At 37.9% G+C, this 16,604-nt stretch overlaps 1 protein-coding gene across 1 annotated transcript in view; it reads right to left on the bottom strand.

Moving 5' to 3' along the window:
- CNOT10 (CCR4-NOT transcription complex subunit 10) overlaps positions 1-16,604 on the bottom strand; it is a 35,198-nt gene that overhangs the window by 4,896 nt on the left and 13,698 nt on the right. Inside the window, exons 9-14 of the mRNA XM_082479175.1 lie at positions 14,918-15,067; positions 14,123-14,325; positions 9,951-10,072; positions 9,130-9,306; positions 6,415-6,495; positions 1,277-1,390 (exon numbers count right to left, since the gene is read on the bottom strand). Of these exons, the coding sequence (XP_082335301.1) occupies positions 1,277-1,390; positions 6,415-6,495; positions 9,130-9,306; positions 9,951-10,072; positions 14,123-14,325; positions 14,918-15,067 (847 nt within the window). The remainder of the gene's footprint in view (positions 1-1,276; positions 1,391-6,414; positions 6,496-9,129; positions 9,307-9,950; positions 10,073-14,122; positions 14,326-14,917; positions 15,068-16,604) is intronic.

Here is a 16,604-nt window from a genome sequence, read left to right as displayed (position 1 = left end):
ACTGTAGTTTAGTTTGCAAATATTTAATGTGAAACAAAAATTGAGCAACAAAGTTCACGCTCCTTCTATGCAGCCGTATACAGTACACTTCAAACTGACCGTACAGTTGGTTGTTGGTTGTAATGAATTACATAACATCAAGTAAAATGTCAGTCAATCACCCAAAATAACTTCTGCAATTTAGATCTAACACGGCAAACGTAACTTTCTACATGCAATTTATTTCATTTAAGAGAACAGGAACAGTTCAATATTCCCAATTTGCACAAAAAGCCTAGTTTCCTCGGACCAAGATAGAGAGTGCTCCGTCTTTGCAAAAAACTCTCATTTGCATTACATAATGGTAACATTGCCTTCACAAAATTATGTGTTACCTTGCAAACTCCTCTAAAATCTGGCTTATACAATGACAGTACAAAAGAGATGAGCTTCTGCAGTAGTTTGAAGCATGGGAGCCAAAGATTTTAATTGGCACAGACCATTTTAGAGTATGCTGCCAGCACATAAAAATAAGCACAAGTTAGCTTGTTTTCTGCAAGTACATTACCAGTTTTGAAAAATACCATTACTACCATAAAAACCTCTGCTATATTTTATCCTGTGTATGGCATAGGAACTAATGCACAAACAAGGTCAGAAGGATGGGGCTAAAGCTGCCTTTTTTGAATTTGCAGAGATGCAGGAGAACTGGTGGGTAGAAACAGAACAAGCTTTGAATATCTTTCCAAAAAATACAGTGCCAAATAAGAACTGAAGAAGAGAAATGGAAAAATGGAACCTATATAAGCAACAGCAGCAGGTAAAGTGATAGCCCTGCACACCCAAGATCCGTTACCCAAAAGACTGAGCAAACCTTCCCCTCAAAGGCTGTAGTTTCGTAAGCGAGCTTTCAGCAGCATGCTGGCTTGGGGCTGATGTTGTCTACCCCCAGCTGCTCATTCCTGCCCCTTGTGCTGTGCCAACACAAGCACGCACAGCCCCACAAAGAATCAGGACCTGACAGACTGGCCACTGCACATGGCTGGAGATTAGTAAATAGCAAAAAAAGCAGCAATAGATTCCAAATTACGTGGAATTTATCCACAAACAAGGGGACTCACGTTCCTGTGTGTCAATGAACATTTAGTCCGGGCTTCAACAAGAACAGGAGCGGGCCAAGCAATTCTTTGCATCAGATACAGAATTGGCAAGCAGCTACAGACATGGGAAGCTTCAACTCAGAACTCTCCAGCAAAAAGCAGGGCTGAGAAAGAAGAAATGACCACATCAGACTTACTTAAGAGACCCTGACAGCTTTGGTTGCTGAAGAAGTTTATCTGCATGATTCAATGCCATAAGGTTATCACCCAAAGCCAGAGCCACGTAAGCACTACACGCAAGTATTGAGCACCTGGAGGGGGAAAAAAAAAAAAAAAAGAAAAAAGAAAAAAGGGAGGGGGAAAAGTCAACATGTTAAATGGAAAATTCTGTGATTCCAAATGCAGCTGTAAGATGTATTTCTTGTTAAGTGCTGAAGAAATAAATCATAAACTTTCAATAATGTCTTTGCATCAAACCATGAAATAAAGGAGTTAGCATTTTGTTATCTATGGCCTCCATTGCATTCTCTGAATTAGGAGATATATACATTGCATTCTACCAGTATAAACCAAGGATCACCACTTTATGCTCAGTAAGATTTTGAAATTTTGACTATAAATAACAGATTAAAAAAAAAGATGGACCTCATCACACCTGTTATTTTTCTTATGGACAGTCCTTCTTTCCCACCCTTTTTTTTCCGTTTTGTGTTGCGCTCCGATTTGTACTTCCCTGCCCTCCCCTTCTACTACAGCAAAGGGTAAGAGATTTGTAGATTTCTCTAGCATACAATCTACAGACACATAGTAGCAATCAAATAAGTTGTAACACATTTCACTCATATTGTACAATGTTTGCACACAGGGAGATAATAAACGCTGGAGAATTTGGCGCTTCCAGTTTTGTGTTCAACTGAAAGCTGTAATCCGCTGCCAAGACGTGGCATTTTGTTGCTGTCACAGACTTTATCTTTCCAAAACCACAAAGTCTCTGACAGTTCCTGTAGTGAAATCCGAAGTACTCGTATTTCCCATCTTCAAACAATAACCCCACGTCAGGATGCCATCATTAGGCCAAGCTTCACACTTTGTAATAACTCCCTCCCATCCTCGAACACAGCACTCGGGCATATTTTCCACTTCGCAAGACATCATTCAGTGCAAGCTGCCTTGTCCTCAGGACACAAGCCTCTGCCCACCGCAGGCTGTGATGCCATGCTGCGAGCACGGACTCTATCCTTCTCCAGGGAGGAAGAGCAGACCCTCTTAGCGGGGGTTTCACGTTGGGAGCAATGGGAGAAGAGCCTTCGACTCTCCCGCCAGTAGGTGGGCTATTACCGTGCAACCTTCTGGCAACTGTCAAGCCCACTTTCGGTCCAGCAGTAAGTCATGTAATTCGTGGCAGGACCTGGGGTGCCTTTATTCCCCTTTCCCAGGAGGCATGCTCCTTAATTATGCACAAGCAGGATAAGAAACTTCTCCAGCGTTTCTCCCTACCCCCCACTTCCTCTCCACCGTGCCCAGATGTCACATCAAATCTGAACACATACAAAAGCTTGAGAGAGGGAGAGGAAAGCTTCCCCAACTCAAGTCCCAAACCTAAAATATTTCTGAAAGGTTGCGACTGGGGAGGGGGAGGGAATGGGGGGGGGGGGAAGTCTCTGTAATAACAGCCTGCTTCTAACTAGCCTCTTTTCATCTCTGCCTCAAGAAAGCACAGCTTTTAAACCAGCAGAGATGCTAAATGTCAGCAACTAAATATCCTTAGACGCAAGCCAAGGCCTGTAGAATTGGTTGCTACTACCTTTTACATCAATACGTATCTTCTATTCCCCACAACTTTTTCAAAGCCTGTATTTATTTCTGAAAATGTAAATTCAAACACGAGACACACTCCAATCACAAAACAGGTAAATCCAGCAAAACTGAAACCTACTACTCTGCTCTAAGGACTTGTCACTGTTTAAGCCACACAAGAGCTGAAAAGATTCTTCAGCAACAGCCATCTAAAGAAGAGGAAAATATTCAGGTTTTCTTCCCTGCAGTACTGTTCTTGTGCACTTGGATCCATTGTTGAGCCAGCTAAACCAAACGCTCAGGAGACCTGACAGCTAACCGGAGCAGAAGAATTGCACCACAAGGGAAAAGACAAACTAGTTTTTCACCTCGGTCAGGATTCTGACAAAACTCCACAGGTTGCCTTTGAGCACGGCAGACTTCCAGCATCACTGAGCCTCTGCATGCCCTAAATAAAACTGCCTTTGCACTAGGAAAAAGAAAAATGTTTTTTTAAACTGCCAGATTATGTCAAAGAGCCTCTTGTGTAGGTTTAGGCAACAAGATTTGTCAGCCCACACCGAACCCAAACTCCACATCTGACTTGGCTTATTTCTCAGGCAAAGGGTGAGCCAGAGCAAATCCAGTTCTTCAAAGCTTACTGTGAAGGCACTAAAAATGCCACTTCTGAACTGTTTAGAGAACATCACTAATCTGAAATAATTTCAAATAGCTAACTAAGCACAACAGTGGATATAAACTGCCTACTTTTTACGTTTCAATGCAGGCAAAACAATCCAAAACATTAAGAAATACAGAATGCAGATGGTGCTTACTCAATGGGGAAATTCAGCACCAGCAAAAGGGAAATGGGGAGAACTACTCAGTGGCTGAGAGTGAGGAAGAAGAGAGCAAAACAGCTACGGGTGATAATCATTGTAAGCTTCCAGCATTGTGACAGGGCCAAAGAGACCACTGCAAACTTTAAGGGGATAAATGAGGCAAAACTGGGTAGGTGTGGAGAAGAGACAAGGTATATTGGTGAGCAATGGCAGTCTTCACAGTATTACCTGTGAAATGATTAGCAATGTCAGTGATGCTCCTGTGATACCATATACAATACAAGGGTATGCACTTTTCAAAAATATTTAAGTAAATTAAATAAAGCATAAGATGGACTGGAGGTGGCCAACAGAATAGTCAAAAGAAATGGAAAAATAAAAGGGTAAAATTGGATCACGACTTACAGCACGGACTTACAGTCCAAATCTATTCAGGACAAAGCAGGTGATCAAACTATTCCTTTGTGTCTAGCTGCTTTAAAGGGGAAAAACGACAGTCTCACACAAAATTTGTTCAATCTAGGGAGAAAAAGGCTACAAGTCCGTTGCTATCCATCTCAACTTTTACAATAAAATCCACAAAATTTTCCAAATGTAGCACTGTGGTCTACCAGAACTCCTTTACTGTTGATGTATCCTAAAGTGTTGGGTTGTTGTGGTGCACTGAAACATACCACAGGCTGAGAGCAGAGCAGGGGAACTGTCGCCTTGGAGGATGAGCAGAGAGGAGCAGAATTGTTTAGAAGAAACTCAGAAGAAAAATCTGGAGCTTCCACTTCCTATGTATAAATTCTTAGCAACTTTTGGTATCCTCAGACTTCTGCTTGTTGCTTTTAAAACCTTGCAATTGAATTACTGATTATTATGAGAATAGTCTGCTCAACTAATTTGTACGCAAGTACCAAACAATACATATGACATAAGCCTTTTCTAGATGGTATTTTTAAGAACTATTTAGGGGCAAACTCAGTCGGTCATTTTAAACGGTTATTAGGATGTGCAACTGTATAAAATATGCAAAAAAAGCATTTAAGTTGCCCATTTCAGTTTTAGAAGCAATAGAGTTTTTTCAATCTCATGACTTAACAGAGAAAAACTGAATCGAATAGACACCTATTCCCCAGGATAATCCTTGACAACGTTCGGAATTTTTTTCTTAATTTTCCCTGACTAGACAAGAATTTTAATTTTCTCACTTAGCTTAGTAAGCAAGTCTACAGAAATATAGTAACATTTAAGTGCAACGTATTTTGCTTTTCACAGCTATTTGCAGAAACTTAAAAATAGTTTTAGCAGAATCACTCTCTAGGGATGTCTACTCTTCTGGATTTAACCACCAAACCAAGTACTGAAAAAAAAATAACCAATACTTTTCCTTTCCTTATATGATGTTTTTTACCAGAAGCAGTGTAATTCTTGCTAAACTGGTAAGATTTCCTGACATGTTGTCAGGTTTCATCAGTAGAAAATAACAGCTGATTGTGAAAGAAAAGACTATGTATTAAAAAAAAAAAATAAAAAAATCACAATGTGACACTATAATTTTGACATGTGGCAACCACATTTTCAACAGTCAGGAGGAAAAAAAAGAAACCACAACCAACCCACATCACTGTTTTCAATCCAATGCTTTTTATTTCAAGTAGTGTACTCTTGTAACAACACTTCAGAATAAATAATCAAGGTCTCAGTAATGTCTCCTCACAGATTCCTGCTAAATTGCTTTTAAACGAATACAAGTAGATTTGCTACACATAGTGGAGCGAAGTAAAGGTTAAGCTGGTCAACACAGGTTACCTGGGGCTTGGCTGGAACAGAGTGTTTACCCAAGAGTTTAAGTGGGAAATTACTGTATGCTTTATCCCCAATGGAAACTTAAAACAGATTTCTTTTTTCTAAACAGGTGCAAGGTTTATAGTAAGAGAGATTTTCAACAGGCTGGCAGCCACCTGAAATAATTAACATCGCCAGCAAATGATAATCTTGTTGGGGAAAAGTAAAGAGCTTCCAGATAACATGATACTTATTTAGGCACATAGGAGTTACTCTGTTTGGAGAGCACTCAGATGGCTGAACAAGTAGTTTAAGGATCTTTGAAAACATGAAAAAGCCTACAGCCAAATTTTAGCTATGTTCTTTCATGGTGAGGAAGTCAAATGCCTGGAACAGGGGCAATTTTTCTATTTTATGCAAATTATAGATTTACTTCTGCTGCAAGGAACACCGCTCTCATTTGAAAGCAGCATAGCTGCTTTTACCACTTTCTTTTTTTTTCCCATCCAAACATATAATGTTGTGGGGGCTGAATTACAAACTAGCCTTATCAAGGCTATAAAGGGAAAAGGTACCATACAGTAATCTCCACCCCTTCCGCCAATCACAATAGCTATTATCAGGTTTTTAGCTTTGTCAATTATGGGACTTGATTTTTTTTTTTTTTTTAGTTTTGCCCAATATATAATGCCAAGCCAATTATAGTGAGATCAAGCAAACTGATCTACCTTCTGAACTGAAATTCTGAGTCTGAACAAATAGAAACCATCCAAAGCCCAGAAGGAAGGAAGCACACGCATTTGAAAAAAGTTATCCTTAAATAAACAGTTAAAATTCAATGTTGCAATTGCCTTAAAAAAAAAAAGCCAACAATGACTCCAGAACTACAGCACAGTTTAAGAGGGGGCTCATTTAGTGGTGAATATTTTATATTATTTACTTGCCTTAAATTTTCTAATTCCTGTTTCTTCAAAGGCGAAGAAGGTGGAGCTGCAATGAACTTATCCCCTTCATGACTCTTATTGCTAGAATAAAAACAGTGTATTAATTACATGGAGTGACTATAAATAATGAATTTAAAAATTCCAGTGTAATAAGCATTGATGTTTATTCCGTCTATTTAAAAGGACAACAAGAATTCCATAGCCAGGGAATTCCAAACAGGGAAATGAAGCTATGCAAAAACTGAGACACATGCCCTTATCCCAACTATTCTATTTGAGAAGAAAGAAGGGGGACATTTGCTGGAAAGGATCTGACTGACAGACCAAACAACCCACGCCATTCTCCACAGCTATTTTTGAAGTTTGGTATAGGACAAGAACTTTAAACTGGAAAGATACAGAACTCGCTGCATTTGTAACCTCTCTTCATTTAGCTTGTAAGAAGAGCAGTAAACTAATTCTACCCCTAGATATCTTAAAAACTAATTACATAAATATACTCGAAAGATAATCCGCAAAGTGCTACAGCTTCCTTTAGACTTCTAGGTGCCTTTATTTTTATTTCAAAACGTCTTTAAAAAAAAAAGTCCACTTAAAGTCACGCTTGGCTTTTTTTGGGGGGAGCAAGTATTCACTCTATTTAAAGAGTCTGCAACTTTGCTCTCCAATAAGCTGAAAGACACCCTCCTTCTGGAATGAGGAATTGAAGACAAGGTTAACAGCAGCACCTTGGCAAAGAGAGACTGACTGTTAGAAACAACAGATAAAAAAAAAAAAAACAAAAAAAAAACAGGATTGAAACTGAGTTTGTCCACCTAACAAGAACTTTTTCATCGATGTAGTTTCACAACTATTTATTATTAACAAGCAAGATACCTCTAACTTAGACCTTCAAAACAGATAGCAACCGACTCCAAGGAAAACTTGTACTCAGCACTGCTGTAGTGTATAAACCTCATGCCTTTGCCAAAAATTAGATTAAAAAAATACCCTTAACCACTGAAAGTATCCACTGTTTTCTTCAGAATAACAGAATAATCTGTCTCAGAGTCAGCCTGCTCAATTAGTGGGATTTGCTTCAAAACCATCTTGTTCAATTAGTGTGATTTTCTTCAAATGCCTTATATCTTTTACTGTTCTCTCACAGAGGGTCCCGCATCAGAAGGAACAAACCCTTAGAGAACCTTTCAGAATGTGACACACAAATTCAAGAACAGCCTGCGCTGGACGTTTTGAAATTGGCAGTGACCACTGGCAGATATGAGGGAATTTTTTTAATTTTTTTTTTTAAGCTGAAGAATCTGGTTTTGAAAGCAGAAGGTAGTAAAGGATCTTCCCATACAGGGCGTATTTTCCTTTCCTCACTCCTACAAAACCAAACAAAAAACAAACCTCAAAACAAAACAAAAAAGGGTCTTGTCTGAATAAGGGCCACCACTTTTTTTTTTTTTAAATCACTGCCACTCAGTGGGCTCCATAAGCTTAAAACCAAAGTCTCACTTAAACCAGAACAGCTTTGCCTCAATGGGCTGCATACAGATTACCAGGGGAAGTTAGTTCACAACCTCCAACCTCGATAAGCAATAAAGAAACAGCCCCTCTCAGCCAAAGTTTAAGTGATTTGGTCACTTGACAGAAGACATTGTCATTGGGAAAAGAGTTACAGAGAACAGCCTTCAAATATTGTTGTAGCAGTAGCAGCCACCAACACCCAGCCCTAGTCTCTCCCCAGGCAACCTCAGAATACATGGAGATGCACCTTGTGCCTACCCAACGCAGCGCACGTGAGGTAAATCTTGCCATGTGACAAATGAATCTCATCTTCTTAGAATTTATCTGTACTTGGGTCTGACAGAAACATTGTGGGTTTTCATTCATCTAAGTAGTTGAAGTTCTAACATAGCCACTTTTTCTAGATTAGTTATTGTAACTCTTCCTTTCTCAAAATGGTCATTAATGAAAGTGCAGGCTATAGCCAAAGTTACTCTTCAAAAGGAAGTTCAGAACACATCAGGATCAATGCAAAAAATTAAAATACCTTCCTGCTATTGAACATTTGACATACGTGGTCTACAAGCTTTTCAGAAGCTTTGAGAAAAAAAAAAAAAAAAAAAAAAAAAAAGAGATTTTTCTTAAAATCTTTTTTGTAAAATGCAATTTATTAAGCAACAGCTCCGTGCTGCTTTCATATTTATCTTCTAAATCTAGTTTCCCATTTCTGGTCTAAAACAAACACAACAAAGCATACTAGGGCTGATGAATGTCAAGTCTGATCACGGGGAAATGTTTACAACTGAGTTGCTAGACATTTATATATTGATCAAGTACCTGGTGCACGTGCACACACACACACAGAATCACTGTAACATGTGAAACTTCACTTACAATTAGAGAAAAACTAATATGCACTGCAGGAGGGTGTGGGAAAACATAACATTTGCAGCACAGAAAAGAAGATGGCCAGTGAAAAAAAGAATTTCACTGTCTGATTTATTAAAGTTGTTAGGATTGGTAGGAATCAACTCAGTATTTTATTCTTAAATTACCAACTAAAACAACGAGCACCTAAACAATTTCTTTGCATATCCTAACACTTCTGAGAATTTACAAGTACATTGTTTTTTCTGCTGGCCAAACAGCATAGACAGCAGACACAGACTGTCAGCCCAGAGTTAATTTGGACATAAAGAAAGGTTTACATGCAATTCTCTTTACCTGCACGCTTCACTGGTTTCAGTGTTTTCTGTATTTCCCCCCAGTTGATTACTAGTTTTAGATCCATTTTCCTGCTTTGGCTCCTGCTGATCTTCTGGCAGTAGCAGCAAGGCATTTCTTAGACAAATCGCTGCAAATTCCATACTGGCTACAGGTATTGCTGAGGACTGCCCATCACTTAAAGAGACACAAAAATTAGCCAGTGAGTAGCAATCCTACTAAATTAAAAAATAAAAGCAGAGCTCCAGAAAGATCCAATTGCAGAAAAAAAAACTTTACCCTAAAAAAGTTAAATCATGTCTTAATATAACACATTTAATTTATGAAGACATACGTATCTCGCTATTCTTATATATGGAAAGTACACCATGATGCCCAAATAGAGTGAGCAGATTCAACTACATAATTACAAGAAGTTCTCTTGTTTTTCTTGACTTTGCTTCCTGAAGTTTTATGACAGAACAACTACATTTTTCAGCACTTTTCTAGAGTGGATTACTGAAAATATGTATTTTTAAGTGAGAAAGAGGACAGATTTAGCTAACTGGAAATATAAATTTCAGATAAATCAATTTTAAGCTTTAATGGCCTTCTTAGTTACAATGAATACACAGTTAAGCCCTCTGCTGGCCATCATAGAGGCGGCATCCAAATGATGTTTAAGTAAGACTCATCATTTTAGCATGCCTCTCTCCCCTCACATTAATAATTTCAAAATGAACAGTTATTCCATGAGTTTTTTTAAAACTCCTGATAAGCAAATACATATCTTTAACAAAGCTATGATAACAAAATAAAGAGGCAATGGAAAACATACTTACTTATAAACCACATTCTGTATTGACTGGGATGCTAGGACTATCTTACGGTGGTAGCCTTGACCTACTATAGATTGCACAATTCCCTTTTTGCTGGGAAGACCTTTCGTCTCTTGTTCTGATGTCTAAAAGGGAAAAAAAAAAAGTGTACTAAAATATCAAGGCTGTTGAATGAGAGCTTGATAAAATACGTGAAAGCTGGAAGAAGACTTTGAACCCTGCTAAAATGTAAGAATTAATAGTTTATATGGGCAGAGTTTTAAATCTTAAGTACCACAAAGGATCAGGCACCTTCTATTGTCTTTGTATTGCAAAGGGATTTTACTGCACACAGTGTAACCACAGATTAGTTCTGACAGCTTGTCTGATAGCCTACTGACCTAGTTTCTCCTCTGTTTTGAAAGCAAAAGAACAATGAACCAAGTCATATTAAAAGAACTGCTAGAATATCTAAAAAAAATAATCATAAGATGATCAGCCAGATAATATTCGGAATTGGCACTGTAACGCTTGCCATCTTCTCTCCCTGCTTACACAGCATTCAAAATGCTCTCTGAAAAAGCTACTCTCAAACTGTTACACGGGGAGCATGAAGCAGAACCACAACGTACACAAAGCTACATTAAATTAAACTTGTTTAACAGATTTTTGAGTATGCAGACATTCGGGGGGGTGAAATGAACTTAAAGCACCCTAACTGTCACTCCCAAGAATTCTCTACACCGTACTTACTGGGGTTTGTTTGTTTTACCAACAAAGTCGTTAAGATGGCTCATGGTAAGTAAAGTTAGTGATGAAGAGTTGTACTTGTAAGGAAAAACTTATTCTAAGTCTGTATTTTAAATAGCTATCACTTTTCAGAAAATTTATCAGAACGTATTGTGAAGAAGAACATTGACATTATAATGGCATTTACTGTCAAATGAAAAAATACATATGGGTTTGGATATAAAGCATATTTTGGAAAAGGTGTTAAAAATGCAGAAAGGGAATAGTCTTCCATCTATATTTTATAAGCTAAAACACTGAAGTGGGTGAAAATTAGCTTCATTTAAATTACTTTTCTGTATGGTGTTCAGAGCATAAATATGAATCCATACTTAGATAACAAGGAATATTATTGCAAATGGAGTTACAAGGTCAAATTAAACACGCTATTGATTTTAGGGCCTCACTTGTCATGTTGCAAATCTGTCTTATAATTTAAAGACACTTCCCCTTTGCCTTTAAGTTAACAGCATCCAAAGCTTATTTTTTTTCTTGTAAGTTTACAAATTTAGGAAACAGCAAGCTGGTTTTGTCACATGAATTCAAGGTCTCTGGTACACAACACAAGATCACAACTGCTGCAGGAAGAAAGCCAGGTTTCAGGAGCCTGCCATAATCTACTGCTTGGGCTAGTCTGCAGTAAATAAAGTGCCCCATAAGGGTCTGTATTTCCCCTTTCAAGACTGCTAAACACTGTCCTTGTAAACAGAATCCTAGCTTTGCTTTTTTGCCGCAAAACCTATGCTAATCCAGTCTCTCATACCCGGCTTTCCACTAGAGAGGATCAGTTCTGTCTTCCTTACTATGTGTGACTCGTAACCAGCAGGATAGAAACAGAAAATTGCAAAACGATTATGAAGAAAGCTGTTCTTCCTGCACTCACTGTGCTTTGTAAAACTAAGCACTCAGAACTATCTGACAACAGCTAGCACATACACAAAGTCAGTCCATTTTTGACCCAACACTCTTGAAGCTTCAATGCTGTGCCTTTAAAATGGGAACATGAGCAAACCTCTCCATAAAGCTGTGAATAACTTAAATTTTCTGAAATAGAGACACCAAAATAATGAGCACCATTGAAATTCCCAAGGGAAAAGTTGCTAAATATGTATTTGGAAGGATTTGGATAGTGCGCAGTAAATAAAGGCACAGAGGCCACCCAGAGAGGGAAAACAGAGAGAATTCAGAGGAGGGGGTGAATAGAGTGAATATAGCCATTTGTTCAATTAATCCCATCCATCCCATGCACTGAGTGAAATGGCCATACTGTGGAAATAACTGCATGGGATCATGCAACTATAGATTACATTATCACGCCCACACACACAAGGGGTGAATTACAGTTTCACAGGGAATCAAGTACAGTATCTATTAATTTCACAGATGTACCATTTTGGTGCCATTTTCTGTTCTAAGAACAAACGATCCCATCTCCAGCCCTCTGAATTTTAACATACAGGTTTACCCTAAACAGACACAGATCAACAAGTTGAAACCAAGATGCCTCAGAGGACATGCAATACGTCTGCTGTCAGCAGGTTTCCACAAACTTCAGCAGTTAGGGATTCAGTTCCCCAGAGGCTGTGATCGCCACAGCTCCAGGATGTGGAAGGCTGATCTCTGCTTCCTCAGCCTGTATCGCTTTTAGGTGAGCCCCACTACAGTCTCACCTCTCTCAAACACTAGGGGCAATTGTGTGAGGAAATAAACTTTGCATGAATTTTGGCTGCCAGAAGGGAAGGAAGATCATGTGCAAAGATTTCAGTGGAAATTAGAGCACGTCTTGTTATCTCATCAGTTTAGTCCTATAAAATGAAAACACATCTGAATTTGGACAGTGGATTTACAGTAGATAGAATTAAAAAAAAAAAAAAAAAAAGACGTTTAAGGAGTTTATTACTTGTACATCAAGAAAACTGTAAATAATTATTAAGAATATCCCAGGAAGGAAGCTTCTCTTTAACCAAATACTTTTCGTAGTCCTCTACGAGAGTCTTTGTAGATACATTGTTTTTAAACAAGATTATTCACCAGCCTGATCCAATAACCATATTCATCAAAACATCAAAAAACTAACCTTACTGTCTGCTAAAACAGTAGCAACATACTTTCAGTCATACCTTTTACTCCGTAGTATCTAGCCTTGAAGTAGAGACAAAGGATCTCTACTGGGTAGATGTGTTTTCTCCCACTACTCCAGCTAAAATTCAAGCTAGAACCCCATGGTTTCAGAAGCGGTAATGCAATTCCTATAGTCTACACATAAAAATTCAAGATGTTTCAGCCAAAAATTTTCCAAAAAAAGAACAACCCTGCCATCTCCAAGTATCAGTTACAGCAACAAAAGTTATCAAAGTTGTTTCTGGGTAATAAGCCTCAAGGTAAGTACCAAACCTCCAAGAGCAGAGACAAAAATTTTCCTTCCTTGGATACTACAAATGGTCACTGACTTCAATCTCACCTTGCTATTTCTGCAAGCTAGGAACAGAAATCCTTTGAAGTATAGAACTTAGTACAGAGAAAAGATCTCAAGCAAGTTTAATTCTTCCATTCTCACAAAAAGAGACAGAATTACCTGTGGGGTTGTTTTGTTGTTGTTGTTTGTTTTCAATATATACCATTATTATTTTATATAGGTTTTACATATATGTAAAAATAAATAAACCCAAAGATTTTGCAACCAATATGAAGTGAGTGCAAGAAGCTGAGGCATCACAAATTATCCATAAATAGCAAGTCAAGCTATTAATGTTAGTATGTTACATTTGAAGTAGAGAGTATTCACTACAAAAAGAACATATTGCTTCTTGTTATAAAATGATGCCTCATCAGAGAATAATACAAAAAATATAAAAATAATTCCAAAAAATATCTTTACGTTTATTTCTAAAATTATTTTAAGACAATGTAAGGTAAATCATCAGATGACTTGAAGAAATCTAATGTGCTTCAAACTAATTAAGGATTACCCATTCAGATTATGAGTTGGAGTGCCAAAGGGGTGTGATGGTAAATTGCCAAAACAAAATCATGCTTAACCAGTCTCTCCAGCAAAAAACTTGTAACTTTACTGAAGAGCAGCTATAACAGCCACTTATGTGCTTTTGTTTCATCTCATGCCAATCTTTCAAATAGCCTACTCAATTTCTTCTGAACTTAGAAAAGTCAATTAAAGACTGGGTCTCAAGACACTGTTTCTCTGGTGGTTTTCCTCCACCTGTTGCTGCTTTGGATTAGAGATGCAAACACACATATACACAAAAATAATTAATCAGGACTTACACAGAGGTGTTGCAACATTAGGCCTTTAAAATGCATAGTTCAACTCAAGGTATTATTACTTTCTTCCCGTGATCACATGTATTTCATAACTACAATCAAAATAAGGAATTTGCAAATCTACTTACCCCTTTATTGGCAGCGATGCAGCATTCTGCTATTCTCAGCCAAAGACGAGGGTTTGAGTGATAAACCTGGACTGCCTCAATCAGGCATTCAAAGGCAGCTAGGGGCCTCCCAATATGCAAGAGCTGAATTCCACAATTGTAGAGCAACTCATACCGTTTGTTAGTCAGTAGCGTACACATGGGTCTCCCTGAAAATTTTTTACCTGCAGAAAAGTATTACATCATATTGGATGTGCAGCTCAGGAGAGCAGAAAACATAACTCTGGGAGGAGGGGGGGAAGCTGTGGGAAACACCCAAAAACTATCAAAACCCCCCTTTCATTGCAGAAATTCACTAACCCCCCTCTGTAAATAAATTCCTTCCACATTGTCCTAGTTTGATGCTACAACACAGCCACCCCTCCATCCTTCAAGTCCTGATGATTATACCTACTGTCAGCAGGACTATAAATAACATCTATTAATGATGCAGTAGTTCACAGAAACTTTATTTTGTCATACCTCCCCGACTGATGGTCAAAGACTATAAACAAAAGAGAAGTAACTGCCCCAGCCCCATGGCACATCAAAGAAAACAGCAAAAAAGGAACATATTTAGTCATCATCTGTTTCTGGCAACAGCAATTATACTCTGAAATCAAGTTACAATCAAAATTCTCACCCTCCTTATCCTGTCCCATGCCAAGAGTTGGAAATGGAATTTTGCCGATGTAATTACTGAAAGCTTCTAGCCTTTATTTTCTTGATTTGCCCACCCCTCTTCCACCATCTATTTTCATCTCTTAAAAGTCTTACCTGGATCTGAGCTGCCCGTTCCTAGCTGTGCACATGCATTATCGTTTTCTTGCAAGGCTTTTTTAAAGTAAAAAATTCCTAAATTGTGCTTTCCCATTGCAAAGTGGATGCAGCCAAGATTGTTCCAGAACATACACCTTAAGCATTCACCTGAGAGAACAGCAAAAGACCAATAAACTGAAAAATGTCACTGAGCCCATAAAATGCTCCCACCACTCTCTCATGGGCCAGTGTATTATGGTAGTTTATTAAACGTGTTCTTCAGCAAGATGTTAATGGATTATGCAGATATGTCCCTGCCTCACAAACATTTTAATAACCTACATTTCTGTATACCATTCTAGTTCTCTTGGACAGTTGACCTGAAATGACCTATGTATAAATAGCTGGAGGTTTCCAGATCTTGTGCACCGTATTCTAGGAGAGCCAGGTCTAAAGCCAATTTGACGAATTGCAAGTTGAAGTAAGTTCACCTGGAGGTTTCCATAGAACTTAGCATGCAAGCACTTCAAGTTTTCTAACAGGTGGCTCTTGTAAAAAGCCAATTCTCAACTGATGATACCTGCCAAAGCTTTATAAAATAAACAAATACGTCAACCTAACCATACAAGCAGGAAATGTGTTCTCCTTCCTAAATATATTATGTTCAGGTAACAATGTAAGAAGTTCCTTCCAAATAGTAAAGAACAGAAAATTAACCGTTTGACTTATCTGCTGGTCACTGAAGCTTTACAGGGTTATCATTGATAAAAAAAAAAAAAAAAAAAAAACACCACCCTAAAAATCCAAACAACCAAGTAACAGATCATTAACAAATTAACCAGATGATACTTTAATAATAAGCTAGGAAGACTAATAAGTGAACATTCTACTGTGCAGAAAGGTTATATGAAAATAAAACTCTCCAGAAAATCTTAAATTATAAAGAGAACTTTAAGCATAAAAACTGTCACAAAGATCAGTTACAGTAAATCCTAAAAGAAGTGTCAAAATATGCCAGAATAGGCATTATTGCAAATATTTTGTATGAAACTTATCTGTAAATACAGAAGTTTAAAAAATTTACTCAGGGGGCCAACTCTGTGACTTCTATCACCTAACTGCAGTCTATATACAGCAATATCTACTAGATAAAAGATCTTACAGCACAAGAAATTAAGAGTACTATCACAACAACAGCACTGAACATAGTGAAAAAATTAAGTAGTTTTACAGTACAAGTGTTTTTTGAAATTCTAACTCTCTACTGATACAAGACACAGTTTTATCTTTGTATTTTTCAACGTACATTTTAAATAGTCAACTAAAATATCAAAGATATTTAAATATCATATACAGCCAGTGTATATATACACTGTACATAGATAGTTTTAAAGTGACTTTATATCTAAAAATTATACACATTTATGTGCTGTTACATTTCTGTGCTTGTCTACACATACATACTTTCTAGATATAAAAGTAACTTAAAACGGCATACAATAGAAGTCACACAGAATCACAGAATTATCAGAGTTGGAAGGGACCTCTAGAGATCATCTAGTCCAACTCTCCTGCTAAAGCAGGATTGCCTAGAGCACATTACTCAGGACTGCATCCAGGCGGGTCTTGAAAATCTCCAGGGAAGGGGACTCCACAACCTCCCTGGGCAGCCTGTGCCAGTGCTCTGTCACCCTCACCGTAAAGA

The sequence above is a fragment of the Vanellus vanellus genome, assembly GCF_965231255.1.
Source record: "Vanellus vanellus genome assembly, chromosome: 2".
NCBI classification, from domain to species: domain Eukaryota; kingdom Metazoa; phylum Chordata; class Aves; order Charadriiformes; family Charadriidae; genus Vanellus; species Vanellus vanellus.
This window is presented reverse-complemented; position numbering and strand designations above follow the sequence as displayed.